Source organism: Vulpes lagopus, chromosome 12, assembly GCF_018345385.1.
Source record: "Vulpes lagopus strain Blue_001 chromosome 12, ASM1834538v1, whole genome shotgun sequence".
Lineage (NCBI taxonomy): Eukaryota > Metazoa > Chordata > Mammalia > Carnivora > Canidae > Vulpes > Vulpes lagopus.
In genome coordinates, this window is record NC_054835.1 from 57,697,528 (window position 1) to 57,720,029 (window position 22,502).

The following is a 22,502-nucleotide window of genomic DNA, read 5'->3' on the forward strand; positions in this document are numbered from 1 at the left end:
TTTGCTCTTGATATTAAATTTTTAATGCATTTTTTTGTGCATGGCTATGTTGTGCAATGGCGATCCTACTGCTTTTTCCATATGTAAGCCTGAGTTCAGAGTTCTATTTAACTCAAAAGGGAGACATGTGAAAAACCCACGTGTCACACATTTGCAAGTGTACGCGGGTCTGTTTCTAGTTGGGAGACCCCTTCCCTTATTCAATACTATGATTTTAATTTCTCTAACTTGACAAAGACTTCATAGTTTGTAGGACATCTCTCTTCTCATACTCTCTTTCAGAAGTGTCTTGGTGATTTTGAGTCCTTTGCCCCGCTTTTTCACATAAATTTTAGAATCAGGTGGAGCGGGATGCCTGGGTGGCTCAGCAGTTGAGCATCTTGCCTTTGGCTCAGGGCATGAATCTGGGGTCCTGGGATCAAGTCCCACATCAGGGTCCCTGCAGGGACCCTGCTACTCCCTCTTCCTGTGTCTCTGCCTCTCTGTGTCTCTCATGAATGAATACATAAAATCTTAGGAAAAAAAAAAAGAATCAAGTGGAGCTACATTAATCTGGGGAAAAACCATAATTTTGATAATACTGAGGCTTCCCTCCAAAGGCAGCTATTTTCATGTATATAGATTACTGTGTAATGTCCTTCAGTGAAGGATTTCTTAGTAAATTTAGGTCTAGATACTTTATTACTTTTGTTATTATAAATTTTGTATAGAAATAAATATTTTTTAAAGATTTTACTGTTTGACAGAGACAGCGTGAGCACAAGCAGGGGGAGCTGCAGGCAGAGGGAGAGGGAGAAGCAGGCTCCCCACTGAGCAGGGAGCCCAATGTGGGGCTCAATCTCAGGACTGTGGGATCATGACCCAAGCTGAAGGCAGATGCTTAACCTAAGCCACCCAGGCACCCCTATGGTAGCAAAATTTAAAAAACACTCCTTGTTGTTTGCTGTAGAGAAATTCAACTAACTTTTTGTACATTGATGTTGTATCTAGTCACATTGTCAAATTTCTAATTTATAGATTCTTTTGCTTTTCAATGCAGGAATGTCATTTTCAAGTTAACAATAGTGGGCTCCTTCCTTTTGTCTCCTAGATCACCCCTCTGGCTAGGACCGGCACATCTTCAACACGGAGAGAGACCCCATTTCACTCTATTTTAAAGGGTACGCTTCCAATATTTTCCCATCTAGAATGTTTCTTTTGTAGTGTTTGGTAGGTACCCTTTATCAAGATAAGGGAACGCCTTCCTATTGCTCCTTTGCTAAAAATTTTTCATAAATTTCTTTTTTGGGCATTATTTTCAAGTGACCTTTCTCTTTTAATCTGTTGATATGGTAATTAAGGAAGCAAAATTAGTACTCTCTTACATAGTACTTACTGTGTGCCAAGCACTATTTTAAGCACTTTACGTAACTCATTCAAGCTTCCCAACAGCACGACTGGGGAGATATTATTACCTTGCAGATGAGGAAGAGGAAGCTTTAAAGGGCCAGGTAACATTCTTGAGAATCACAGCTTTTTTTTTTTTTTTTTTTTTTAATTTTTTATTCATGATAGACATAGAGAGAGAGAGAGAGAGAGGCACAGACACAGGCAGAGGGAGAAGCAGGCTCCATGCCGGGAGCCCGACGCGGGACTGGATCCCGGGTCTCCAGGATCACGCCCTGGGCCAAAGGCAGGCGCCAAACCGCGGAGCCACCCAGGGATCCCAGGATCACAGCATTTAGGTGCAGAGCCAGAACACAACTCAGCGGGCCAAGCTCCAGAGAAGTACTGTTACCTGTTGTGCTGTGCTCTCTTTATAATCACACGTCAAGATTTTCTGGTATTAGAACGTCCCTGCCTTACTAGGATGAACATAAATTGCTCACGGTGTTAGAAGACTATTGCATTTGGTAGAAGCTTTGTAACTACAGTTGTAAGACAGGACTGTCATTTTTCTTTCTCATACTGTACTAGTTTACTTTTGCTACTCAAGTTATAAGAACCTCATAAAATGAGCTGGGAGTTCTCTTTTCCTATTCTCTGGAAGAATTTGTGAAGCACTACATCTGTTTCTCAAAATTTTCATAAAGCTCATCCATAAATCATCTCAGCCTGGCATTTTCTTCATGGGAAGATTTTTAACCGCTGATTTAATTTCTTTAATAGTTAAAAGGCTTTCTACTTCTTCAGTTTTGGTAAGTTACATTTTATTTCATCTTTACCCATTTTGTATTTCTACTCTAGGGCATGTTTTTTTTTTTTTTTAGGGCATGTTTTATGACATACATAAGACACTGACTGGGTGCAGAGTCGCTGAATACACACAATTTGGACCTATTTTTTGAAAACACGTTTCTCTGCATAGGTACTCATTTTCAGAACAGTTTGGGACCAACGCTCTACCTGAGTGACTGGCTTCCACGGCCCATCCTACAGCAGGCACATGTCAAATTTAGATTTTATCAATTACTACCTCTTGGACATCACTCCTAAGTCTGACCCAGGCCGAAGGGCTTGTCTAATCAGGGGACTGCCCAGTCCCCACAACTCCTGGCCCACCCCCTGCTGCCGGCTCACACTCACAGTTGCGCGTATGCTCCTTGGAGAGCAGGTAGTTGGCCAGAGGCGGGGTGTAGGTCAAGCACTGTATGGTCGAGTTCAGAAAGCAGGTGTTGCCCAGGTTGTGGAGCCCTGCTCCCACGCGGTAAACCCGCTCCCACTTCAGGGACAGCCGCTCCGTGGGGAAGAGCACTTTCTGTGGGGCAGGAACACCATCACCACCACTCTCATACGCATGCTCGCTCCCTGCGGGAGAAAGGGACAGGGAAGAAAGGAGGGCTCAAGTCTATGCAGAGGCAGACCACAAAAAAGAAATCGCTGATACGCACGCTCGGCATACACTTGCCAAGACACAGTGTCAAAGGGTAACTGGTGTCCTCACTGACTGGAAGTTACTAGAAAGCCCAGGAGAAAACCCAGTCATCCCATGACTCTTGCAGACTGCTTACGTCTGGAATCAAGAAGCCCTCCATGAGAAGAGGACACTCAGACAATCAACAGCTGGAGCCAGGCCTCAGCACTCCGAAGCCCAGCCCATTTCTCTTGCTTGTTTCCTAGCCCCGCCCTGGATCCTATCAAAGGCACACAAGTCCCAAGGCCTCTCTAAGAACACAGATTTCTTTAAGACCAAACCTGTATCATTATTTCTTTAACTGTTTTTGTTCCTCCTAATCAGTCAACATTTTGTCCACCCACTTGGTCAACACACAGTGAGACCCCTTCTACCAGCCAACCACACATCTGTACCCTGTCTCCTGGCCTGTGGCTCATCTCCACTCCTGTGGCGACCGGCTCCCTCCGTTTTAGGGTTTAGCAAGACATATTTGCTCTTCAATGACTCCAGCTGATAGGAGAAACTCTTGCTGGCTGGCTCAAACTCGATCTTCTGTAAAAGGACCTTCTTAGCAGAGGAGGCCAGAAGTTTCCCCAGCTCTCCATCATCAGCCGAGTCCTTGCGGCCGGGTTTCAGGGCTTCCTTCAATTTATCGACTATTGGCATGGTGCATCACTGTAGAGACAAGAAAGAACACAGAGCGATGAGTAACTAGGTCTCAAGAACCAAGCATTACTTCTCTGAAAACGTCTTCTGGGCTTTACGGATGCTAGCTGCCATGGAAGCTTCTCTGGATTGATTACCAACTGTACAAATGAAGTGTGAAAAATGGAGACATATTACCAACCACTTGGACAGAGCAGAATCCACACTTCTCTCAAAAAGGTAAGGTGCTTTTCACAAACTGCACCAGACACTAGCAGGGAGGCTGGCTGAGCCTGCGGAAGGCATCTCTTCAATAACGGACTATGGACACCGGCTTGGTGCAGTTTCCTTCAAAAGGTGACCATGTGGTCCTAATGTCCGCTCAAAAACAGGAAAATACTGATTCTGAGAAGATACTCTGCTTGCACACATAAACCCATATGATAAAAGAATCAGGGGATCCCTGGGTGGCTCAGCAGTTGGGTGCCTGCCTTTGGCTCAGGGCATGATCCTGGAGACCCGGGATCAAGTCCCACATCGGGCTCCCTACATGGAGCCTGCTTCTCCCTCTGCCTGTGTCTCTGCCTCTCTCTCTCTGTGTCTCTCATGAAGAAAAGAAAGAAAAGAAAGAAAAGAAAGAAAAGAAAGAAAAGAAAGAAAAGAAAGAAAGAAAGAAAGAAAGAAAGAAAGAAAGAAAAGAAAAGAAAGAAAAGAAAAAAAAGAAAAGAAAAGAAAAGAAAAGAAAAGAAAAGAAAAGAAAAGAAAAGAAAAGAAAAGAAAAATGAAATCAGCGCAGGGAGTTACGTAAGCACACCTTTCTGTTCAGGCTCCTACTCTCCGAGATGAAGGCCAAAGGTCACATGTGGGTCACTGAGATGATGCTAGTCCACACGGAGATACACTGTAAGTATAAAATATGCAACGGATTTCAAAGACTTAGCATATGAATATAAAATATCTGAGGGCACCTGAGTGGCTCAGTCAGTTAAGCATCTACCTTCGGCTCAGGTCATGATCCTGGAATCCCAAGATGGATCCCGTTGAAGGGGGTGGTTTTCCCTGCTCAACAGGGGGTCTGCTTCTCCCTCCCACTCCGCTCCTCCCCCCTGCTCATGCTCATCGCCACACATGCCCTCTTTCTCATTCACTTTCCCTCAAATAAATAAATAAATAAATAAAATCTTTAAAAAAGAAAAGAATGTGGGATGCCTGGGTGGCTCAGTGGTTGAGTGCCTTCAGCTCAGGTCACGATTCTGGGGTCCTGGGATCGAGTCCCACATTGGGCTCCCCGCAGGAAGCCTGCTTCTCCCTCTGCCTGTGTCTCTGCCTCTCTCTGTGTCTCTCATGAATAAATAAAATCTTTAAAAAAATAAGAAGAATGTGAAACATTTCAATTTTTAGACTGGTTATATGCTAAAATGATAATTTGCATATATTGAGTTAAATATGTTGTGAAAATTAATTTCAGTTGCCTTTTATTTTTTAACATGGCTACTGTAAAATTTTAAATTATACTTATTAAATTGTAAAATTGTACTTTAAATTTTAAATTATTGGATGGTGCTTGTACAGATGATCTTTCTGAAAGTGAGGGAGGAGAGACAGGAGAGTGGCAGGACTAGAATAGTACATATAAGAAGCTCCAACTTTAAGAGGGAAGTGACAGTTCCAGGCTGGAGTGTGACAGGACTGGTTTCTTCCTTCACTTATCAGCTGTAAATTCCAGGAAGAACCACTGTTGACTTCCCAGCTCCTGTTCTGTGTAAATTAGGGCTTGAAAGCAGCACCCATGGTGGTTTTGAGGTGACCCAGGTGAGTGCTGGCTGCAGCTGCTAGAAACACTAAAAGACCAGGAATCCCCTCCATCACCTCTGATTGCTACACTTGTACCCACCACTGTTCTTTACTACTATCTCTCAACTCAACCATCTCAGCCAAAGCTCAAGGGCCATTTGAGTCACAATTAGAAAAATATGTTCCTTAAACTGTTCACTCTTATCAGAAAAATGACTCCTTTAGGCATCCAGCAGCCAGCCTGGCACAGGAGCACCAACTAAGTAAGCGTATCCCAGAACTCAGTGAAAGGATCGCTTATGAAACCATTCAAGTTTATCCTTATGGAACATCTCGTGCCCCACTGGGGTCAAATTTCTTTATCTATGAAACTTTCTGCAGGTGTGCCTGGCTGGCTCAGTCAGTAGAGCATGCGACACTTGACCTTGGGGCTGTAAGTTCTAGCCCCATGTTGGGTGGAGAGATTCGTTAAAAATAAAATCTTAAAAAAAAAAAAAAAAAAACCCTGCAAAAAATAGAAATGTAAGAAACTTATTTTTTAAAATGTAAGCACTTGGGATCCCTGGGTGGCACAGCGGTTTGGCGCCTGCCTTTGGCCCAGGGCACGATCCTGGAGACCCGGGATCAAATCCCACGTCAGGCTCCCTGCATGGAGCCTGCTTCTCCCTCTGCCTCTGTCTCTGCCTCTCTCTCTCTCTCTCTGTGTGACTATCATGAATAAATAAAATCTTTTAAAAATAAAAAATAAAAATAAATAAAATGTAAGCACTTATTCTTTGAAGAAATCAAAAGAACCTTTCCTAAGGGGAATTATCTTTTTTTTTTTTAAAGATTTTATTTATTTTTTTCATGAGAGACACAGAGAGAGAGAGGCAGAGACACAGGCAGAGGCAGAGGCAGGCTCCATGTAGGGAGCCGGAAGTGGGACTTGATCCAGGGGCTCCAGGATCAGGCCTTGGGCTGAAGGCGGCACTAAACCGCTGAGCCACCTGGGCTGCCCCTAAGGGGAATTATCTAAGTGTTCCCACCAACTGAACAATAGCTGCTGGGCTACAAGCTCGTAACTTGGAGAAATGAAAAAGTACTTCCAAACCTCTGCTGGCTTACCTGGGGTGTCTGAACTTGGGCGTGTTGCTGCTGCAGCATGGGGTCAGGTTCCGGGCCAGACTGGGCAGGTGCACCGCAGGACCCGATTCACCAGCTCCTCGGCTATGCCCCGTTAAATCACCAAAGCTGCAAGTCTGTCGTTCCGAACAGGCGTCAGAATCTGTGGGGTGAACAGAGCACCACGTGAGGCCACTTGCTTCCACTATCTCCTCAGCCCCATTGTGTGGACACAGAGCAGAAAGGCTATCTATCTGGAAGAGTCGGCAGGAAGGCTGAGGGAGTATGGATAGTGCTGGATTTAGGAAGAGTCTGGAGAAGAGCTGAACTGACTGGCTACAAATTATTACAATGTGCATGATATGAAAACGCTGCCCTTTGCTTTGTATCTTAACGTTCCCGCCAGTGATAAGCCCAATGAACAAAAGTCTTCAGTGAACTCCAGTCTAAATCGCTTTTCAAAGAGTAAGAGGTAATAATCCCTTCACCTCCAACTTCCAGATTTCACAAACCAGTAGAATTTCAAAAGCAAAACAAAGGAGCAGAAAGAATTGCCACGTTTTCACTTTGCTAAGTGCAGTTTTTTTTTTTAAACTACCATCCACAATCACTATGATTACATAAAATTACTTAAAAGTTTTTTGCTGTGAAAACGTTCAGACACATACAATGTGTGGGAACAACACAGGGACCACCATGCTCTCCTTATGCAAGCCCAACCCTGATTCCTCTTCTGTCTCCACATTATCGACAACAGATTTCGGATACGTCGTGCCTCGTATCCATAAATAATAGCACACCGACGTCAAAATAAAGGGAGAACATAATAAATCTGATCTCAGGATAAAAGCCAACCTGTAAGGTGAAGATTCCGGTCGCACAAAGATCTCCCTACAACATCCCCGTCTTAACCAAAACTCATACCTCACTATGGACAGGTGAGGACACAGATGGACATGGGTCCAAGGTCATATGTTTGGGAACCAAACAGCAAGGGGATGAACAGAACTTGGAAGATACAACACAATTTCTTTCAAGAGAAGTAATTTAAAGAACATGTATCCCATAGCCTGCTCCTCAATGTGGGAATCAGATTTTGAACAATTTTTCCATTTCTGACAAATCTCTGTGTCACCAGTGGCACCCAAAACATCAACAACAGCCAAAAAATTATTTCTCTCCGAGGCATAGGAACCCAGAGAGAAACGTCCTTGTAGTCATCAGCAAGCCGTCTGAGGTGCATATCTGACAACATGCTCTTCAGGGCTCAGGAAGGATGCTCCCTCCGCTCCACCACCGTCCAGGAGCAGCTCAGGCTTCTCCGTATTTCTACCCCCAAGGGTAGGCAAACACAGCATCCGCAAAACACCCTTCAAGCATATTCTCTCTCCCTCCTCCCTGTAAATTCTCTTTTCCAGGATGAAATGCACTCAAGACTCACAGGGTCAACCACGTGCTGGTGGGGGAGGAGCCCCAGTGGACAGAGCCTGGGCCTCCCTGGGGCACTTTCACGGGGGCCTCCGGGCTCTTCTGCAGAGTCTGCAGAACACCAGGCTCCAGCCAGGAAAGCATAAGCAGAGCCTCCCTCTCCTTGGAGGCCTGATTCTAGGCATCTCCTCTGGAAAGCGAGCTGGCCACGACGCTTGCCTCCCTCGTCTGCTTTAGAATGCTGCTCTAGGGATCCCTGGGTGGCGCAGCGGTTTAGCGCCTGCCTTTGGCCCAGGGCGCGATCCTGGAGACCCGGGATCGGATCCCATGTTAGGCTCCCGGTGCATGGAGCCTGCTTCTCCCTCTGCCTGTGTCTCTGCCTCTCTCTCTCTCTCTCTGTGACTATCATAAATTAAAAAAAAAAAAAAAAAAAAAAGAATGCTGCTCTATCTCGCTGCGAGAACCCATGGGAGGCTCAACACTACCAACCACAGGGGTATTTTAAAACCTCACATCTTGTCCCCACCCACTCACATTCTCCATGACCATGACCCTGAAGAACGTTACCTTCTTTCCCACATTTCTTTAAAAGAGGGAAAAAAGAAATTTCAGCACTGCTGCCAAACAGAACGGGCTCCTCCACATTTTGACTAGTCTGGGTCCTGCGTTAATGATGCTTCTCTGGGTAATGACTGTGCTCAAGACCCACATGGGCCCTTGCCTCCCCGGACTCCCTAGGGCTCTGGGCTCCGCAGCTCTCTCCTCCGCCACCGGTCGGGGTTCCCTGGGAACTGCAAAGAGCATCCCTCCTGGACCCTCAAGACCCTCGGGGGACGTGCAACTGTGCGCCTCCCCTGCGCCCCCTGGACCTCCCGTGGGCCACCGTGCGCCCCTGACGTCCCCGGGACCCCGAGCACTCGCAGACCCTGCGCCCCAGACCCTTCCCTGTGGATTCCGGAGCTTTCGCGGGCTGAGCGCCCCAGACATCCCCGTGGACCCCCTAACCCTCGTGGACCGCGCACCCCAGAGCCTCTCACAGCGTAGCCCCAACTCTGGGCTAACAGAGCATCCCTGGGCCCTCCCCACGGGCACCTGAGCCCTGCGCGGACCGCGCGCCCCTAACCTCCCAGGGACCCCAAAGCCCCCACGGACCGCGCGCCCCGGACCTCCCCGGGACCCCAGAGCCCTCGCAGACCGCGCGCCCCGGACCTCCCCGGGACCCCGAGCCCCCGCGGACCCCCCCGACCTCCCCGGGACCCCGGAGCCCTCGCAGACCGCGCGCCCTGGACCTCCCCGTGGACCCCCCTGACCTCCCCGGGACCCCGGAGCCCTCGCAGACCGCGCGCCCCGGACCTCCCCGTGGACCCCCCTGACCTCCCCGGGACCCCGGAGCCCCGCAGGACCGCGCGCCCCGGACCTCCCCGTGGACCCCCCTGACCTCCCCGGGACCCCGGAGCCCCCGCGGACCGCGCGCCCCGGACCTCCCCGTGGACCCCCTGACCTCCCCGGGACCCCGGAGCCCTCGCAGACCGCGCGCCCTGGACCTCCCCGTGGACCCCCCGACCTCCCCGGGACCCCGGAGCCCTCGCAGACCGCGCGCCCCGGACCTCCCCGTGGACCCCCCTGACCTCCCCGGGACCCCGGAGCCCCCCGCGGACCGCGCGCCCCGGACCTCCCCGTGGACCCCCCGGCCTCCCCGGGAACCCCCGACCTCCCCGAGGACCCCGAAACCCCGCGAACCCCCCCGACCTCCCCGGGACCCCGGGGCCTCTCCCAGACAGCGCGGCCCGGCTCGGGGCTAACGGAGCATCCCTGGGCCCTCCCCACGGCCCGAGCCCCGCGCGGACGCGCACGTCTCCCCGGGCGCCCCCCTGCAGGCCGCACCTTCCCGCGCCCCAGGCCCAGCGGACGCCCTCCACCCGGCCGGACGTGCAGCCTCCCCTCGGCCCGTGCGCCAGCCTCCCCGGCCTCGGCGGGCCCGGCTGCAGGCCCGCGGCGCTGGCGTCTCCTCGGCCCGGGCCCCGCACACGCACCATCCGGGCCTCGGGCGCCTCACACACGTGTCACGGCGACACTTAAAGGGGCCGCAGCAGGCGGCCCGCGCTGCTGGACTCGGGAGGTCTTGGCCGCTTTAAGAGGCGGGGCTAGCCGCGTCCCCGCTCCCTGGGCCCGCCCACAGCCGGTCTGCGCAGCCGATACGTCACCCTGCCGCCCGCGGCCGCGCCGGGCTACGCGATGACGCAAGCACGCAGAGCCGGGGCGCCCCGCCCTCTTGGCCCGAGCCGAGCGAGTTCCCGGAGAGCACGTGAGGCTCCTGCTTCCGGGTCCCTAACGCGGGTCCCTAACGCGGGTCCCTAACGCGGGTCCCAGCCCGGGTCTCCGCGGCCCTTTAGTGACCGCGCGGCGGACGGGGCGCAGGGAGGGCAGCGGGCCCAGCAGGGCGGCGGGCGCGGAGGCCGAGCGGAGGCTGGGAGCGGGGGGAGCCGTGACGTCCGACCTTTGGGGGGGGGGCGACCTGCCATCCCCGACCGCCCTCCTGACCCCCAAAAGCACCGGCCCGTGACGATTCCGTTAAGCTTCTGCTGGAATGCTTGCAAATGCGCATGGCTTCTGCAGTGTTTTTAAAAATCCTTTTCACCGAGTCCTTGCTTCCCCCCACCCCGCCCCGGGCAGGGGTGCGGGGGGCGGGGGTGCTGACCGGCCCGGTGCACGGAGGCGCGGGGCGGGGGGGGGGGGCGGTAAACGACCTTACCCCAAACCGTACCGTAGCCCTGTGATGCTGGCCCTCCCGGGGGGCTGGGGGAGCTCCCGGGTGCCAGGGCCTGCTGCGGCGGGTGCCGCTGCCCCTGCAGATGGGACGGGGTGCAGGGCCTGCCTGCACTGGGTGCCGCTGCCCCTGCAGGCGGGGACGGGGTGCAGGGCCTGCCTGCACCGGGTGCCGCTGCCCCTGCAGGCGGGATGGGGTGCAGAGCCGCAGGAGGTGTAAGGGGACTTTCACCCTCTGCGGGCTCCGTGGGTTCCAGTGTCCTGAAAAAGACAAGCAGGCAGAAACAATGCGGTAGGAGCCTGAGACGGAGCCTGGGAGAGTCCAGCCCCCAAGAGCTTCAGACTGAGATTTATTCCCGGTGCCAGCCCGTCCCGGGCGGAGACAAGGATTCCAACAAAACCAGCCCTCACGCCTGATAAGGCGTTTATCAGTGACAAAGTGTGGGGGCAGGTTGGAAGGGGTGGCCGCTGGCAGGGGAATGAGGAGACTTGGGTTTTATCCCAGTGCTGCCCTAATTAGCAGGTTGCTCTGGACAGTTAACGACCCTAGGCCTGGGTTTCCTGGACTGTGGAGGAAAGGCGAGCTCCGGCCCATCCTCCCAGAACTGAAGACGTTGTTTCCATTGCTGAGCTGACACTGTGTGTCAGGTACCTCCCCACCGCTTTGCCTACAGTATATGCTTTAATCCTCATGGCAAACCCACAAAAAGATACTGTTGCCACGTTACAGGTGGAAAAAAAAAATGAGTGTGCCTGATCCCTGCAGGCAAGCAGTGATGGGAGGGTTTCAGCCTGAGTTTGGCCGGCCCCAGGTGCACACCTGTAACTCAGGCCCTCAGAGGAACCCCAACATTCTTCTGAGTTGACAAATGAATTGCCTGAAAGGCCCTCCATTCTGCTGGAGAATGTTATCATGAGACCTGGAAGTTGGGAGGAGCCGTTGGCCACCCACACGCCCCCCCACCCTGACTCCCCCTGCAGATTCTCAAAGAAGCTGCAGAGTGGAGTCTCCTTGAGGTATGTGCAGGTGGACCTTTCCTAAAGTGCTTAATCCCAAAGGTTACCGGAGGAATGCAAATTAAAACCATACCAAGGGGGATCCCTGGGTGGCGCAGCGGTTTGGCGCCTGCCTTTGACCCAGGGCGCGATCCTGGAGACCCGGGATCGAATCCCACATCAGGCTCCCGGTGCATGGAGCCTGTTTCTCCCTCTGCCTGTGTCTCTGCCTCTCTCTCTCTCTCTCTCTGTGACTATCATAAATAAATAAAAATTAAAAATAAATAAATAAAACCATACCAAGGGACATTTCACACCCACTGGAACACCTGAAATTAAAAAGACTACGTGTTGGAGAGAATGTGAAGCAGGTGGACTCTAAACCTGCTGGGAGGGGCAGCCCCGGTAGCTCAGTGGTTTAGTGCTGCCTGCAGCCTGGGGTGTGATCCTGGAGGTCCCGGGATCGAGTCCCATGTCAGGCTTCCTGTATGGAGCCTGCTTCACCCTCTGCCTGTGTCTCTGGCCCTCTCTCTCTGTCTCTATGAATAAATTAAAAAAAAATCTTACAAAAAAAAGTAAACCTGCTGGGAGTATAAATGATACAACCATTTTGGGGGGAAAATGTTTCTTTTAAGTAACAAACACCTACCCCATGTGCAGGTCCATTGCTATGGCTCTCACCACTCTATGCCTGGAGTCCAGTAAATTACACATGTGCAGGGCAGCCTGGGTGGCTCAGAGGTTTAGTGCCACCTTCGGCCCAGGGTGTGATCCTGGATCCCGGATCGAGGCCTGGATCGGGTTCCCTGCATGGAGCCTGCTTCTCTCTCTGCCTGTATCTCTGCTTCTCTCTGTGTCTCTCTCATGAATAAATCAATAAAATCTTAAAAAATTACGCATATGCAGATCTCTCTCCCCCTGGTCTTTGGAATGCTGGGTCCAGTAAGCGCCCGCCTGCTGGTCATCTCCCTGCAGGATCCACAGGCACTTCCAACTCACCATGCCGGGAAACAGGTGCATCACCCCCTCCCCTAAGCTGCCTCTCTCTGCCCTGTTGCCCACTTGGGTCGCTGTGCTGGAGCTTAGACCAAATCCTTGCCCTTTCCCACTTTCCAGGCACCCTGGTGTCCAGGAATGTTTGTCTGGCCACTGGGGGTCACTGGTGAGACTGGAGGGCAAAGGAAAGGAGAAGCAGGACCTTTCTCTCCCTCCTCTTCTGCTTGGAATGGAGTTTCTGGCTTCATCCAGAGAGGTGCCCTGTGCTCCCAGCCTCCTCCTCCCCCAACCGTCCCTCCCTGGGCTCTGGTAGGGCAGCCTCCTGCCCCTGCCCCTCCATCCTAGAAGTGCTAACAGCTGCCTGTTGTTTCCTAGTCAGCTTCCATCAGGATGCAACCAATCCCTGTATTAATCCCCTCTGTTTTAAAGTCTGTACAGAGGGGTGCCTGGGTGGCTCAGCGATTGGGCATCTGCCTTCGGCCCAGGGCGTGATCCTGGAGCCTCAGGATCGAGGTCCGCGTCAGGCTCCCCGCATGGGGCCTGCTTCTCCCTCTGCCTGTGTCTCTGCCTCTCTCTCTCTCTGTATCTCTCATGAATAAATAAATAAAATCTTTAAAAAATAATAAAGGCTGTACAGAGTGGTTTCGGTGTTTCTGATTGGACCCAGGGTGCTAACAGACAGCAACCCAACATCCACCTTCCTGGCCAGCATCCTGGTCTCCTCTCTTTCCCTCACCCCACGTAAATCATCCATTAACAAATTTTGCTAATTTTACTTCTCAAATATTCCTCAAACCACTCTCTTCCCTCCATCTAATTGCCCAAATGGAGCCCCTCCCCATCTTCACCTGCATTACTGGAATGGCCAAATCCATTGCTCGAACCACCAAACAGAATAATATATTTAGGGACACCTGGGTGGCTCAGCAGTGGAGCATCTGCCTTCCACTTAGGGCATGATCCTGAGGTCCTCGGATCAAGTCCCCCATTGAACTCCCCACAAGGAGCCTGCTTCTCCCTCTGTCTCTCTCTCTCTCTCTCTCTCTTTGTGTGTGTGTGTGTGTGTGTGTGTCTCTCATGAATAAATAGAATCTTAAAAAAAATAATACATTTAAAAGGCCCACCTGAAAACACTGCACACCTGTCTGGACACTTCCCCACTCCCCGAAGCTAATGGGAAATCAAGGCTCTCCTTAGCATGGTCTCTAATGGCCCCTGGAGGCTGGCTCCTTGCCTGCTTTTTCTTCCTCATTCCCCCACCACTCCCTGCCCTGGATCCCCTCAAAGAGCTAAATCCAAATGACCCCTAGACCCTAATCAGGGTATCTTTGCTCCAGGCTCATGCTGCTCTTTGGCCTAAATTCCCTTTCCCCACTAGCCCGTCTACAAACTTCCCAGACACTACTTCCTCCAGGAAGTCTTCCTGGATTCCCTCCATCCCTGCCATTAGGTTGCTGTTGCCTTGGGCCAGCTGCACATTCCACTTACACATTCAATTGGAATGCTCTCTAGGCTGCCCCCTCCTCGGTGACCGCTGGTAAAGCTCTGAGGATATCTCACGCGTCTTAGTGTCCCTGAGCCTGGTGCATTGAAGGTACACTATGCATGAGTATCTCTGAAACCCAACCAAACAGAAAATAAAGTGCTCAAGATGAGACCATTGAATAATCTCTAAATCCTTGAAGGAAAAAAGTAGAGAAACATTGAAGATAAAATAATAGTAGTCTCAAAACCAAGGCAGAGGCACCTGGGTGACTCAGTGGTTGAGTGCCTTCAGCTCAGGCCATGATCCTGGGGTCCTGGGATCAAGTCCCGCAACTGGCCCCCTGCAGGGAGCCTGCTTCTCCCTCTGCCTGTGTCTGTGCCTTGCTCTGTGTCTCTCATGAATAAATAAATAAATCTTAAAAAAAAGAAATAAAAGAAATAATGTGCATTAACAGATTAACTGTACAGTTGCCCAGAAGTCACCTGTGGTTGGCCAAAGATTCGTGCTAATTTCTGGAGAGACCTAAATCGCATCTCTAACTGTAAATTATTTTTTTTAAGATTTTATTTATTTTGTTTATTCATGAGAGACAGAGAGAGAGAAAGAGAGAGGCAGAGACACAGGCAGAGGGAGAAGCAGGCTCCATGTAGGGAGCCCGATGCGGGACTCGATCCCAGGTCTCCAGGATCATGCCCTGGGCTGAAGGTGGCGCTAAACCGCTGGGCCCCCTGGCTGCCCTCTAATTGTAAATTAATAATTCTGATTTTTACATCGGTTGTTGTGAGTTTGGTTCCTATGAGTCGCTCCGGCTGGGCCTACACAACTCTAACAATTTCCCGTTTCTAGAAACTGCCAAACCCTCCTCTGGCTGCACTCACCAAGGAAAAGCCACATGACAGGTTCCCAGAGCCGTATTAGACCTTCTCTCCTTGGACTATGGATGGGCTGTGATGGAATTTGACCCACAAAACTTACTTTTTCATGAATGTGTTTGGTGGTTTGGCCAAAAAATAGCCGACAGGCCTTAAATTCCTGTGCTGGCCACTCGCTTGCTTCCTCCTCCCCTCCCAAGGCAGTTTTCTCTCTCTAAAAAAAAACTAAAAAAATTAAAAACAAAACAAAACAAAGGGATGCCTGAGTGGCTCCGTGGTTGAGCGTGTGCCTTCGGCTCAGGGTGTGATCCTGGGTCCAGGAATCGAGTCCCATATCGGGCTTCCTGCAGGGAGCCTACTTCTTCCTCTGCCTGTGTCTCTGCCTCTCTCTCTCTCTGTGTCTCTCATGAATAAATAAATAAAATCTCAAAAAAAAGGTAATAAATAAATAAAAATAAAAACAAACAAAACCCCCCAAAACCCCAAAAAAAACCCCACGAAGCCAGCATAAATGCACAGGTGTGTATTTTCTCTGTGTGCGTAGGGATAGTTCTCCCCAAATGCTGACGCCGAAATCCAGCTGGAACCTTTATAGAGGCCGCTGGTACCCCACTGTCCTCATGACCCCTTCCCCGTCTTGCCACAAACTACCTCCCTCCCCCAAAAGTCACCCCCACTACCCCTCACTTCATTCTTTTGGGTTTCGTTCCCTTTCTTAGGTCCCGCTGGTTGTTCTCTGGGACGCAGTGTTACTTTGCACAGCGCTGTAACTGTTCTTTTTGAAGCAAGGCACGTATCCCTGTCTGGCCTCAGGACTAGATTGCATACATTTTTCAAGAGAGTCCAAGACTTTCTCTTTAAAATCCCAGCACCGGGATTCCTGGGTGGCGCAGCGATTTGGCGCCTGCCTTTGGCCCAGGGCGCGATCCTGGAGACCCGGGATCGAATCGCACGTCGGGCTCCCAGTGCATGGAGCCTGCTTCTCCCTCTGCCTATGTCTCTGTCTCTGTCTCTGTCTCTGTCTCTCTCTCTCTCTCTGTGACTATCATAAATAAAAAAATAAAATAAAAAAGTAAAAAAATAAATCCCAGCACCACCTTGCATTGGAGCCTCCAAAGTCTGCAGGCGCCCAGGGAGGCACACAGAGCAGGCCCAAGTCGACTGTTCCTGCCGTGTCAGGGCCGGCCTGGGGAGGAGGGGGTACAGACCCCAGTGGGGCCCAGGCCAGAGGCTGTCTGTCCTGCAAGACTCCCATGGCAGGCGGCAGCAGGCTCAGGACCACTCTCTCCCGAGGGCCCAGGTCCGGAGTTAGTGTCTGGGAACTTGGATTTGGGGAGGGTTCCCCCATTCTCTGGTAAGAATGGATCCTGGGGCACCTGGCTGGCTCAGTAACTATGGAGCATATGATGCTTGATCTTGAGGTTGTGAATTCAAGCCCCATGTTGGTGTGGAGCCTATTTAAAACAACAAAAACAGGGATCCCTGGGTGTCGCAGCGGTTTAGTGCCTGCCTTTGGCCCAGGGCGCGATCCTGGAGACCCGGGATCGAATCCCACATCAGGCTCCTGGTGCATGGAGCCTGCTTCTCCCTCTGCCTATGTCTCTGCCTCTCTCTCTCTCTGTGACTATCATAAAAAAAAAAACCAAAAAAACCACAACAACAAAAACAAAAAAAAGAATGGATCCTGTGCCTCAAATGTTTATGCTGAGCACCTGCTCTCCTGCTGGGAGGCTGGAATTTTGCTACACACTGGGGAGAGGGTGCCTGCATGACCAGCACCCAATAAAAACCACGGGGGCAAGGTCTCTGTTAAGCCTCCCTGGCAGGAGTCTTGCACCTGGTGCCCCACACCTCCCCACCAAGGTGGCCTGAAGGGGTAAAGCAAAACATGTTGGGTGGCCTAAAAATAAAAATTAAACCTTCCCCTTTATTTCCAGGTCACGTATGCAGCATTGCCTCCGCACCCCGTCTTGGATCCCATCCTCAAACTCTCTTGAGCACTTGCTCTTTCTCTGCTATGGGCCCCCACCTGACACCCCACCATTTTGCAGACTCGGATTTGGACTTGCCTCACGTTTTTGTTTCATTTACCTGGGAAGGAATATTCCTTCTGGTTGTTAGGAAATGAAAAATGGACAGAACCGTGTTTCTGAGTCTTTTTTCTTTCACAGTTTGTTTCCTGAACGAGGAAATCTGCTGTTGGAGCCGATGGTGTCCCCAAATCAAAGCGCTGCCTTTCGCTGCAGAGGACTCACAGCAACCGGGCGCGACGAGGCGAGCTGCGGGTCAGCTCTGAGCTCGAACCCAAGGCTAAAGATAGAACCTGTTCATACAGGAGTTTCAAAGTCTTACTGTAAGATCTGTGCTAGCGGAAGGTTGTCCATAATAAAACTGACCCCAGAAAAATATCTGCGGCTCCCCTGTTTCGTTAAGTTAGATCAGTTGAACATACCCATTAACAATCAGGAGGGAAGGGGCGCCCGGGTGGCTCAGCGGTTTAGCGCCACCGTCAGCCCAGGGCGTGACCTCGGGGTCCCGGGATCGAGTTCCACATGGGGCTCCCCACAGGGAGCGTGTTTCTCCCTCTGCCTGTGTCTCTGCCTCTCTCTGTGTGTCTCTCATGGATAAATAAAATCTTAAAACAACAACAACAACAACAAAACAATTAACAGGGAAAAGCTAGTGCTACCCAAACTTCTTGATGTTTTAACCAGTCCTGGTGGCTGCCCCGGGGCCTTTTCACATTGGATTCTGCAGTATCTGTTGCTGCAAACCCTCACGTGTCTGTTGGGGATTCGGACCCCAGTCCCCCATTCACATTCCTTTCACAGAATGAGTGAGCCTGAGGATGGGAATAATGGTGTCTGGAGCATCTGCAACAGTCTGCTCACCCTGTAAGTGGGTCCTCAAACCAATTCAAAATTGTTTGCAAAGACAGAGAAAATTCGGATAATAATGGGGTCATGGGTGCATGGAGTTTGTTAGCTCACTCTCTGCATTTCTTTATATATTTGAAAATTTCCATAATGAGGAGTGTTTTTCAGAAGTCACATTTGACCTCAATTACATAAAATAAATGACATCGGTAGCAGTCGTCTGAGCATTGTTTGCTAGGACCCCATGCGGCCTACAGGTCTGGAGGAGCACAAATGCCAGGCAAGGGCATTTGCACGGCACAGAGGGTTTTGGTAGCACTCTTCTAACACGTGGCTCAACCGTTTCCCTCATTGAGCAGGTGGAAAAAACAGGCCAAACGTTTCTGCCATAGGTGATAGGAAATGCATGGCATTTAATGTTTAGTGATACAGGCATCAATGCAAACTTTGTCCCCTACTAGCCTCTCTGTGGCCTCACAAAGGCATCCAGAAGCTTGTTCTTGCTGACCGGGCAGCAGCTGCATAAAATGGGAAAACACCAACCTTCTGGTTTGTCCCTGATGTGACAAATCCATAAATGGCCCAGGGGGTGAGGAAGTATTCAAACAGACCTTTAAAGAGTTTTTTTTATGGTGACCTGAAGTGATGTGAGACTTGGTTCAAGTTTAGGTTATGACGGGGCCGTCTTTCCCAGCTTAAGAGGAGGAGAGGAGGGAAACCTGTAGAAAACAGAACCTCGAGAGCAAATGCAATGTACAGCCCTTATTAGGGTCCTGATTCAAGCCAGTGGACCATCATAAAGCATGGAAGAGATGTCAGCACTGACTAGACACCAGTGGATCCTAATGACATTTTTAAGGTGCGATAAAAGTATTTTGGAAATGTTGTAGGTTTTTAAAAAAATTTTTTTTAGTAATCTTTGTACCCAAGATAGGGCTCGAACCCACAACCTCTGAGATCAAGAGTCCCATGCTCTACTGACTGAGCCAGCCAGGAGCCCTGGAAGTGTTTTTTTATTTTATTTTATTATTTTTTATTATTTATTTATTTACTTTTATTTTATTGTATTTAATTTTTTTTTAATTTTTATTTTTTGGAAGTTTTTTTTTTTTAAATAGCTATTATTTTTAAAAGATATGGACTGAAACATTTACCGATAGCAGTTTCATGTCTGGAATTCCCCTTTGCGGTAACCTTGGGCGGGCTGTGTGGGGCGAGGGTGTCAGCAAAGAAGGAAGACGAGGACCATGAATTGCATAGTGTTAGAGATGCACGATGGGCACAGGGCTCCGCTTTCCTAGGTTTGTGTGCTGGGAAAGCTCCAGGACAGAAAGTGAGATGCACGTGCCAAATGAACAAAGGGGCCCCTGTCACATGCGCTCTCCTCTTGGCCGATCTAAGAAAACCACGTTTCCGGTTGCCCGCCCCGTCTCTGCTGCACTTTCCCACGTTCTCCCCAAAGCACCCAGAGCCTCTCCTTCTCCGGGAGACACGTCGCCACCTCCACTGAGGTGGAGCTCCTCTGGAGGTGCTCAGTTCTTTTTATTTTTATTTATTTTTATTTTTTAATTTTTATTATTATTTTTTTTTGAGGTGCTCAGTTCTTAAGCTAGGACGTCGGATATAGCCACCCAGACAGAGCCAGCGTTCTTGATATAATACTGTTTATTGTCCATTGACCGAGCGATCACTCAAGAATGATACAAAGCATCGGAGACATGCGCAGTCTGCTTGTCAACGTTCAACAGCTCTCACGTCTTCCCAGCACAGGAAGGTCTCAGACTTCATATTCCAGCAAAAACACATTGCCCAAAAGTTAAAACAAAACAAAACAAAACAAAACAAAACAAAAAAAAACAACCCAAGCAAAAACAAACACAATCAAACAAAGCTTTAAATTATGGCAGCAAGTCCGATATTTCTTAATACTTATCAAGCAAAGGTTTGAAAATAACTACAATGTAAACTTCATTTTAAATATTTTGAGTTGCTTGCATGAAGACAAGAATGGAGGGAGGAACGAGCAGTGCGTAGAACATAACATATAAATTAAACAATGCCGAACGGAGAGCCTTCTTCCACTACATGCACGTTGCAATGGTTTACTCTGACGGTATTTGAGTGGCTTTGTCTCTTGGCTGCCACTGGGCACTTCATCTTGGTTTTTCTGTTTCTGTTTTTGTTTTCTGCTCAGCATGGCTAGAAGACCAATGTGTGTGGATTGAGTATAAAGGCCAACTTTTGGAACCGACCAACTCAAAGACCCTTTCCTCTGTAATGATTTGAACCAGAGAACAAAAGGTAGCAGATGGAAAAAGCAACCATACTCAAAGAAGGAAAGAAAACATCTGAAGGAATCCACCATCATAGGCTAGCTACCATGCCCTGCTTTCCATTCTGGGTCAAATGCTTCCACGATGCAGAAACCTTAAAAAAAAAAAAAAAGTGCAAGTCTAATGCCTACCAAGGGTAATAAAAAAACACAGCACAGGAATGATTACAACGGATGTCAGAAACAAACCGAAACATTAAAAAAAAAAAATCAGCAGAAACAGGAGTAAATGTTACATATGATAACACCATACAGGAAGCAAACGGGGGTGGGGTGTTATATTGATTGGAGGGGTCTGGTGATCTTGTATATACTGAAATCACATGGACTGGTCCATTATGACATCTTACAAACTTTCTATCACTGTACAGCATGAAAACACCCTGGAAGCGGGGGCTAATTCCTGGATTTTCTCCTAGTCTGCCCAAGAGAGGGAAGTCATCAAAATCTATGCTGACCAGGTCCCGGCAGGCATGGGGGCTCACACGCCACTTGGGGGTCAGGAGTCTTACGGTGCTTTGGGGTCACCGCTGAACAGAGCAACACTGAGAACACGGTGACTTTGGAAGCATTCTGCAGAAGGACCACTCACAGGCGGACAGACTTGGGTTGCAGCGTGTGCGTGCGCACGTGCTCGTGTACAGGTGTGTTTGCCCGACGTGCAAGAAAAACTCACAAGAGTTTATCTTTACAAGTAGGAAGAAAAAGATTTTCGTTACTGACAGATTTCTGCCTGCATCAACCTCCATTTTACTTGCAGCAGAAAACCACGTTTAGGATAAAACAACAGGTTCTCTAGTCCCCCTATGATGTTTTTTGACCAAGAGATCTTAATGTGACAAATATACATGGAGGTTGGTACACCTGGAGCTTGGGTTCATACAACAACTGAGAATTCATCTTTCGAACAACGGGATGTTGGCCACAGCATCCGGGAGGCCCAGAGAGAGATCCATCGAACTCGACTACCTCCCCAGTTTTTCCCTTCCTAGGTAAGACTTCACAACACGCCCAGCTAACTTCACTCACAGAAATCCATGCCCAGCACAGTGACCGTCCGTCTTGGAGGGAGGGGCTCTGAGGTGCGTTGGGGGGCACAGCAAGACCCAGTTTTCGATGGCCCCTGGATGTGCAAACAGGGCACAGCCAGCCCAGGCCGCTGGCCACACGCAACCCCTTGCAAAGCCAGCGTGTGCAACTCATCTGGAAGCCCGATGGCAGAAGGAGGAGGAGCAAGCCAAAATGACTTCAGAAGCCTGGGAGTAAACTGCAAGGGGAGCCAAGCGTCCCCCTCAAACGTCTGCCCTCAGGGCGGAATGCCATAGACTCCCCCAGTGTCGGGGCATGTGGTGGGGGCACTGGAAGGACTTGGCTGAAGCTGAAACATGTCACCCACTTCAGACGAGGCCCTGGAGCGTGGCTCCCACTGCGATTCTGCTGATTAACAGGATTAACCGCGGCTCCTCCAAGAGCCCGCCACTGGTCCAGGGCTGCTTCTGTATTTATGGGAGTCACAGGTACCGGGAGTCCACGAGGAGCACAGAGGAGACAGGGGCACTTGCAAGGGGCAGGGCCTGCCACCCTAGGGCCAGAGGTGTGGAAGCTGCAGGAAACGAGGGACTTGCCCCTCTCGAGATGAAAGGGACCTGGTAGGCCTGCTACACAGTCTTGCAACGACCCTCAAAATTTTCTGCAAAATGCACATTTCCAGGCTCTGCCCTGACCAGGCCTGGGGGACGCCCATGTGCGGCCTGCTCAGTGTTTGTGACAGTGTCAGGGCTGGGGCTGGGCCCGTGCGCCCCAGCCCTGCCTGCACCCAAGGATGGAAGCCTGCGACACACACTGCCCAGGCCGGCGGATGGGGTGAGGGCCCATGGCCATGTTTCAAAGGGAGGTGGGGGTAAGAGGAGAATCATACTAATTTAGACCCACTTGGATGACTTTTATTCATGCTGTTTCCGGGAAGGGATGTCAGAGCTGGACCAGTCTAAACTCTTGGAGGCTTTTCCGTTGGCCAAAGGGGTGCTGTTGGCCTGCTTACGGGTCCTCAATATCGAGAAACTCCTGCTTTGGGGGTGCCGCTCCGCGGTACCATGCACAGGAGCCGTCGCTTCTCTTGATGCAGGCGAAGAACTTGGCCTGATGCCCGTTGATGCTCTTCTCCGTGACCCAGTCCATCCAGAGGCACTCATCCGGAGACGAGATGTAGCACGGGATCATGGGGCAGCGCGTGATCTAGGAAGACGGACACGGAGGCGGATTCGGTCAGGGACCAAGGCCACTCAAGGGGGCATCTCCAGAACCTAGCCACACGCCCCACAAAGTTGTTCAA

General features: G+C 50.5%; 2 protein-coding genes and 1 long non-coding RNA gene across 3 annotated transcripts in view; 1 reads left to right on the forward strand and 2 right to left on the reverse strand.

Annotated features, from left to right (window-relative positions):
* Positions 1–1,629: 1,629 nt before the first annotated feature.
* LOC121473507 (ubiquitin carboxyl-terminal hydrolase 36-like) lies at positions 1,630–9,891 on the reverse strand. The gene is made up of 5 exons (XM_041725961.1): positions 9,731–9,891; positions 6,422–6,581; positions 4,335–4,421; positions 3,289–3,550; positions 1,630–2,787 (listed from the first exon to the last, which is right to left on the reverse strand). The coding sequence occupies exons 4-5, from the start codon at positions 3,539–3,541 to the stop codon at positions 2,501–2,503; spliced, it is 540 nt and encodes a 179-aa protein (XP_041581895.1). The 5' UTR covers positions 3,542–3,550; positions 4,335–4,421; positions 6,422–6,581; positions 9,731–9,891; the 3' UTR covers positions 1,630–2,500.
* Positions 9,892–10,158: 267 nt separating this feature from the next.
* On the forward strand, positions 10,159–13,157 carry LOC121473524. The gene is made up of 3 exons (XR_005983162.1): positions 10,159–11,260; positions 12,515–12,622; positions 12,725–13,157. It is a non-coding gene; the product is annotated as an uncharacterized LOC121473524 (long non-coding RNA).
* A 6,328-nt stretch (positions 13,158–19,485) lies between these two features.
* The window catches only part of TIMP2 (TIMP metallopeptidase inhibitor 2), a 48,484-nt gene continuing 45,467 nt past the window's right edge, over positions 19,486–22,502 (reverse strand). Inside the window, exon 5 of the mRNA XM_041725491.1 lies at positions 19,486–22,405. Within this exon, the coding sequence (XP_041581425.1) occupies positions 22,208–22,405 (198 nt within the window). The 3' untranslated portion in view covers positions 19,486–22,207. The remainder of the gene's footprint in view (positions 22,406–22,502) is intronic.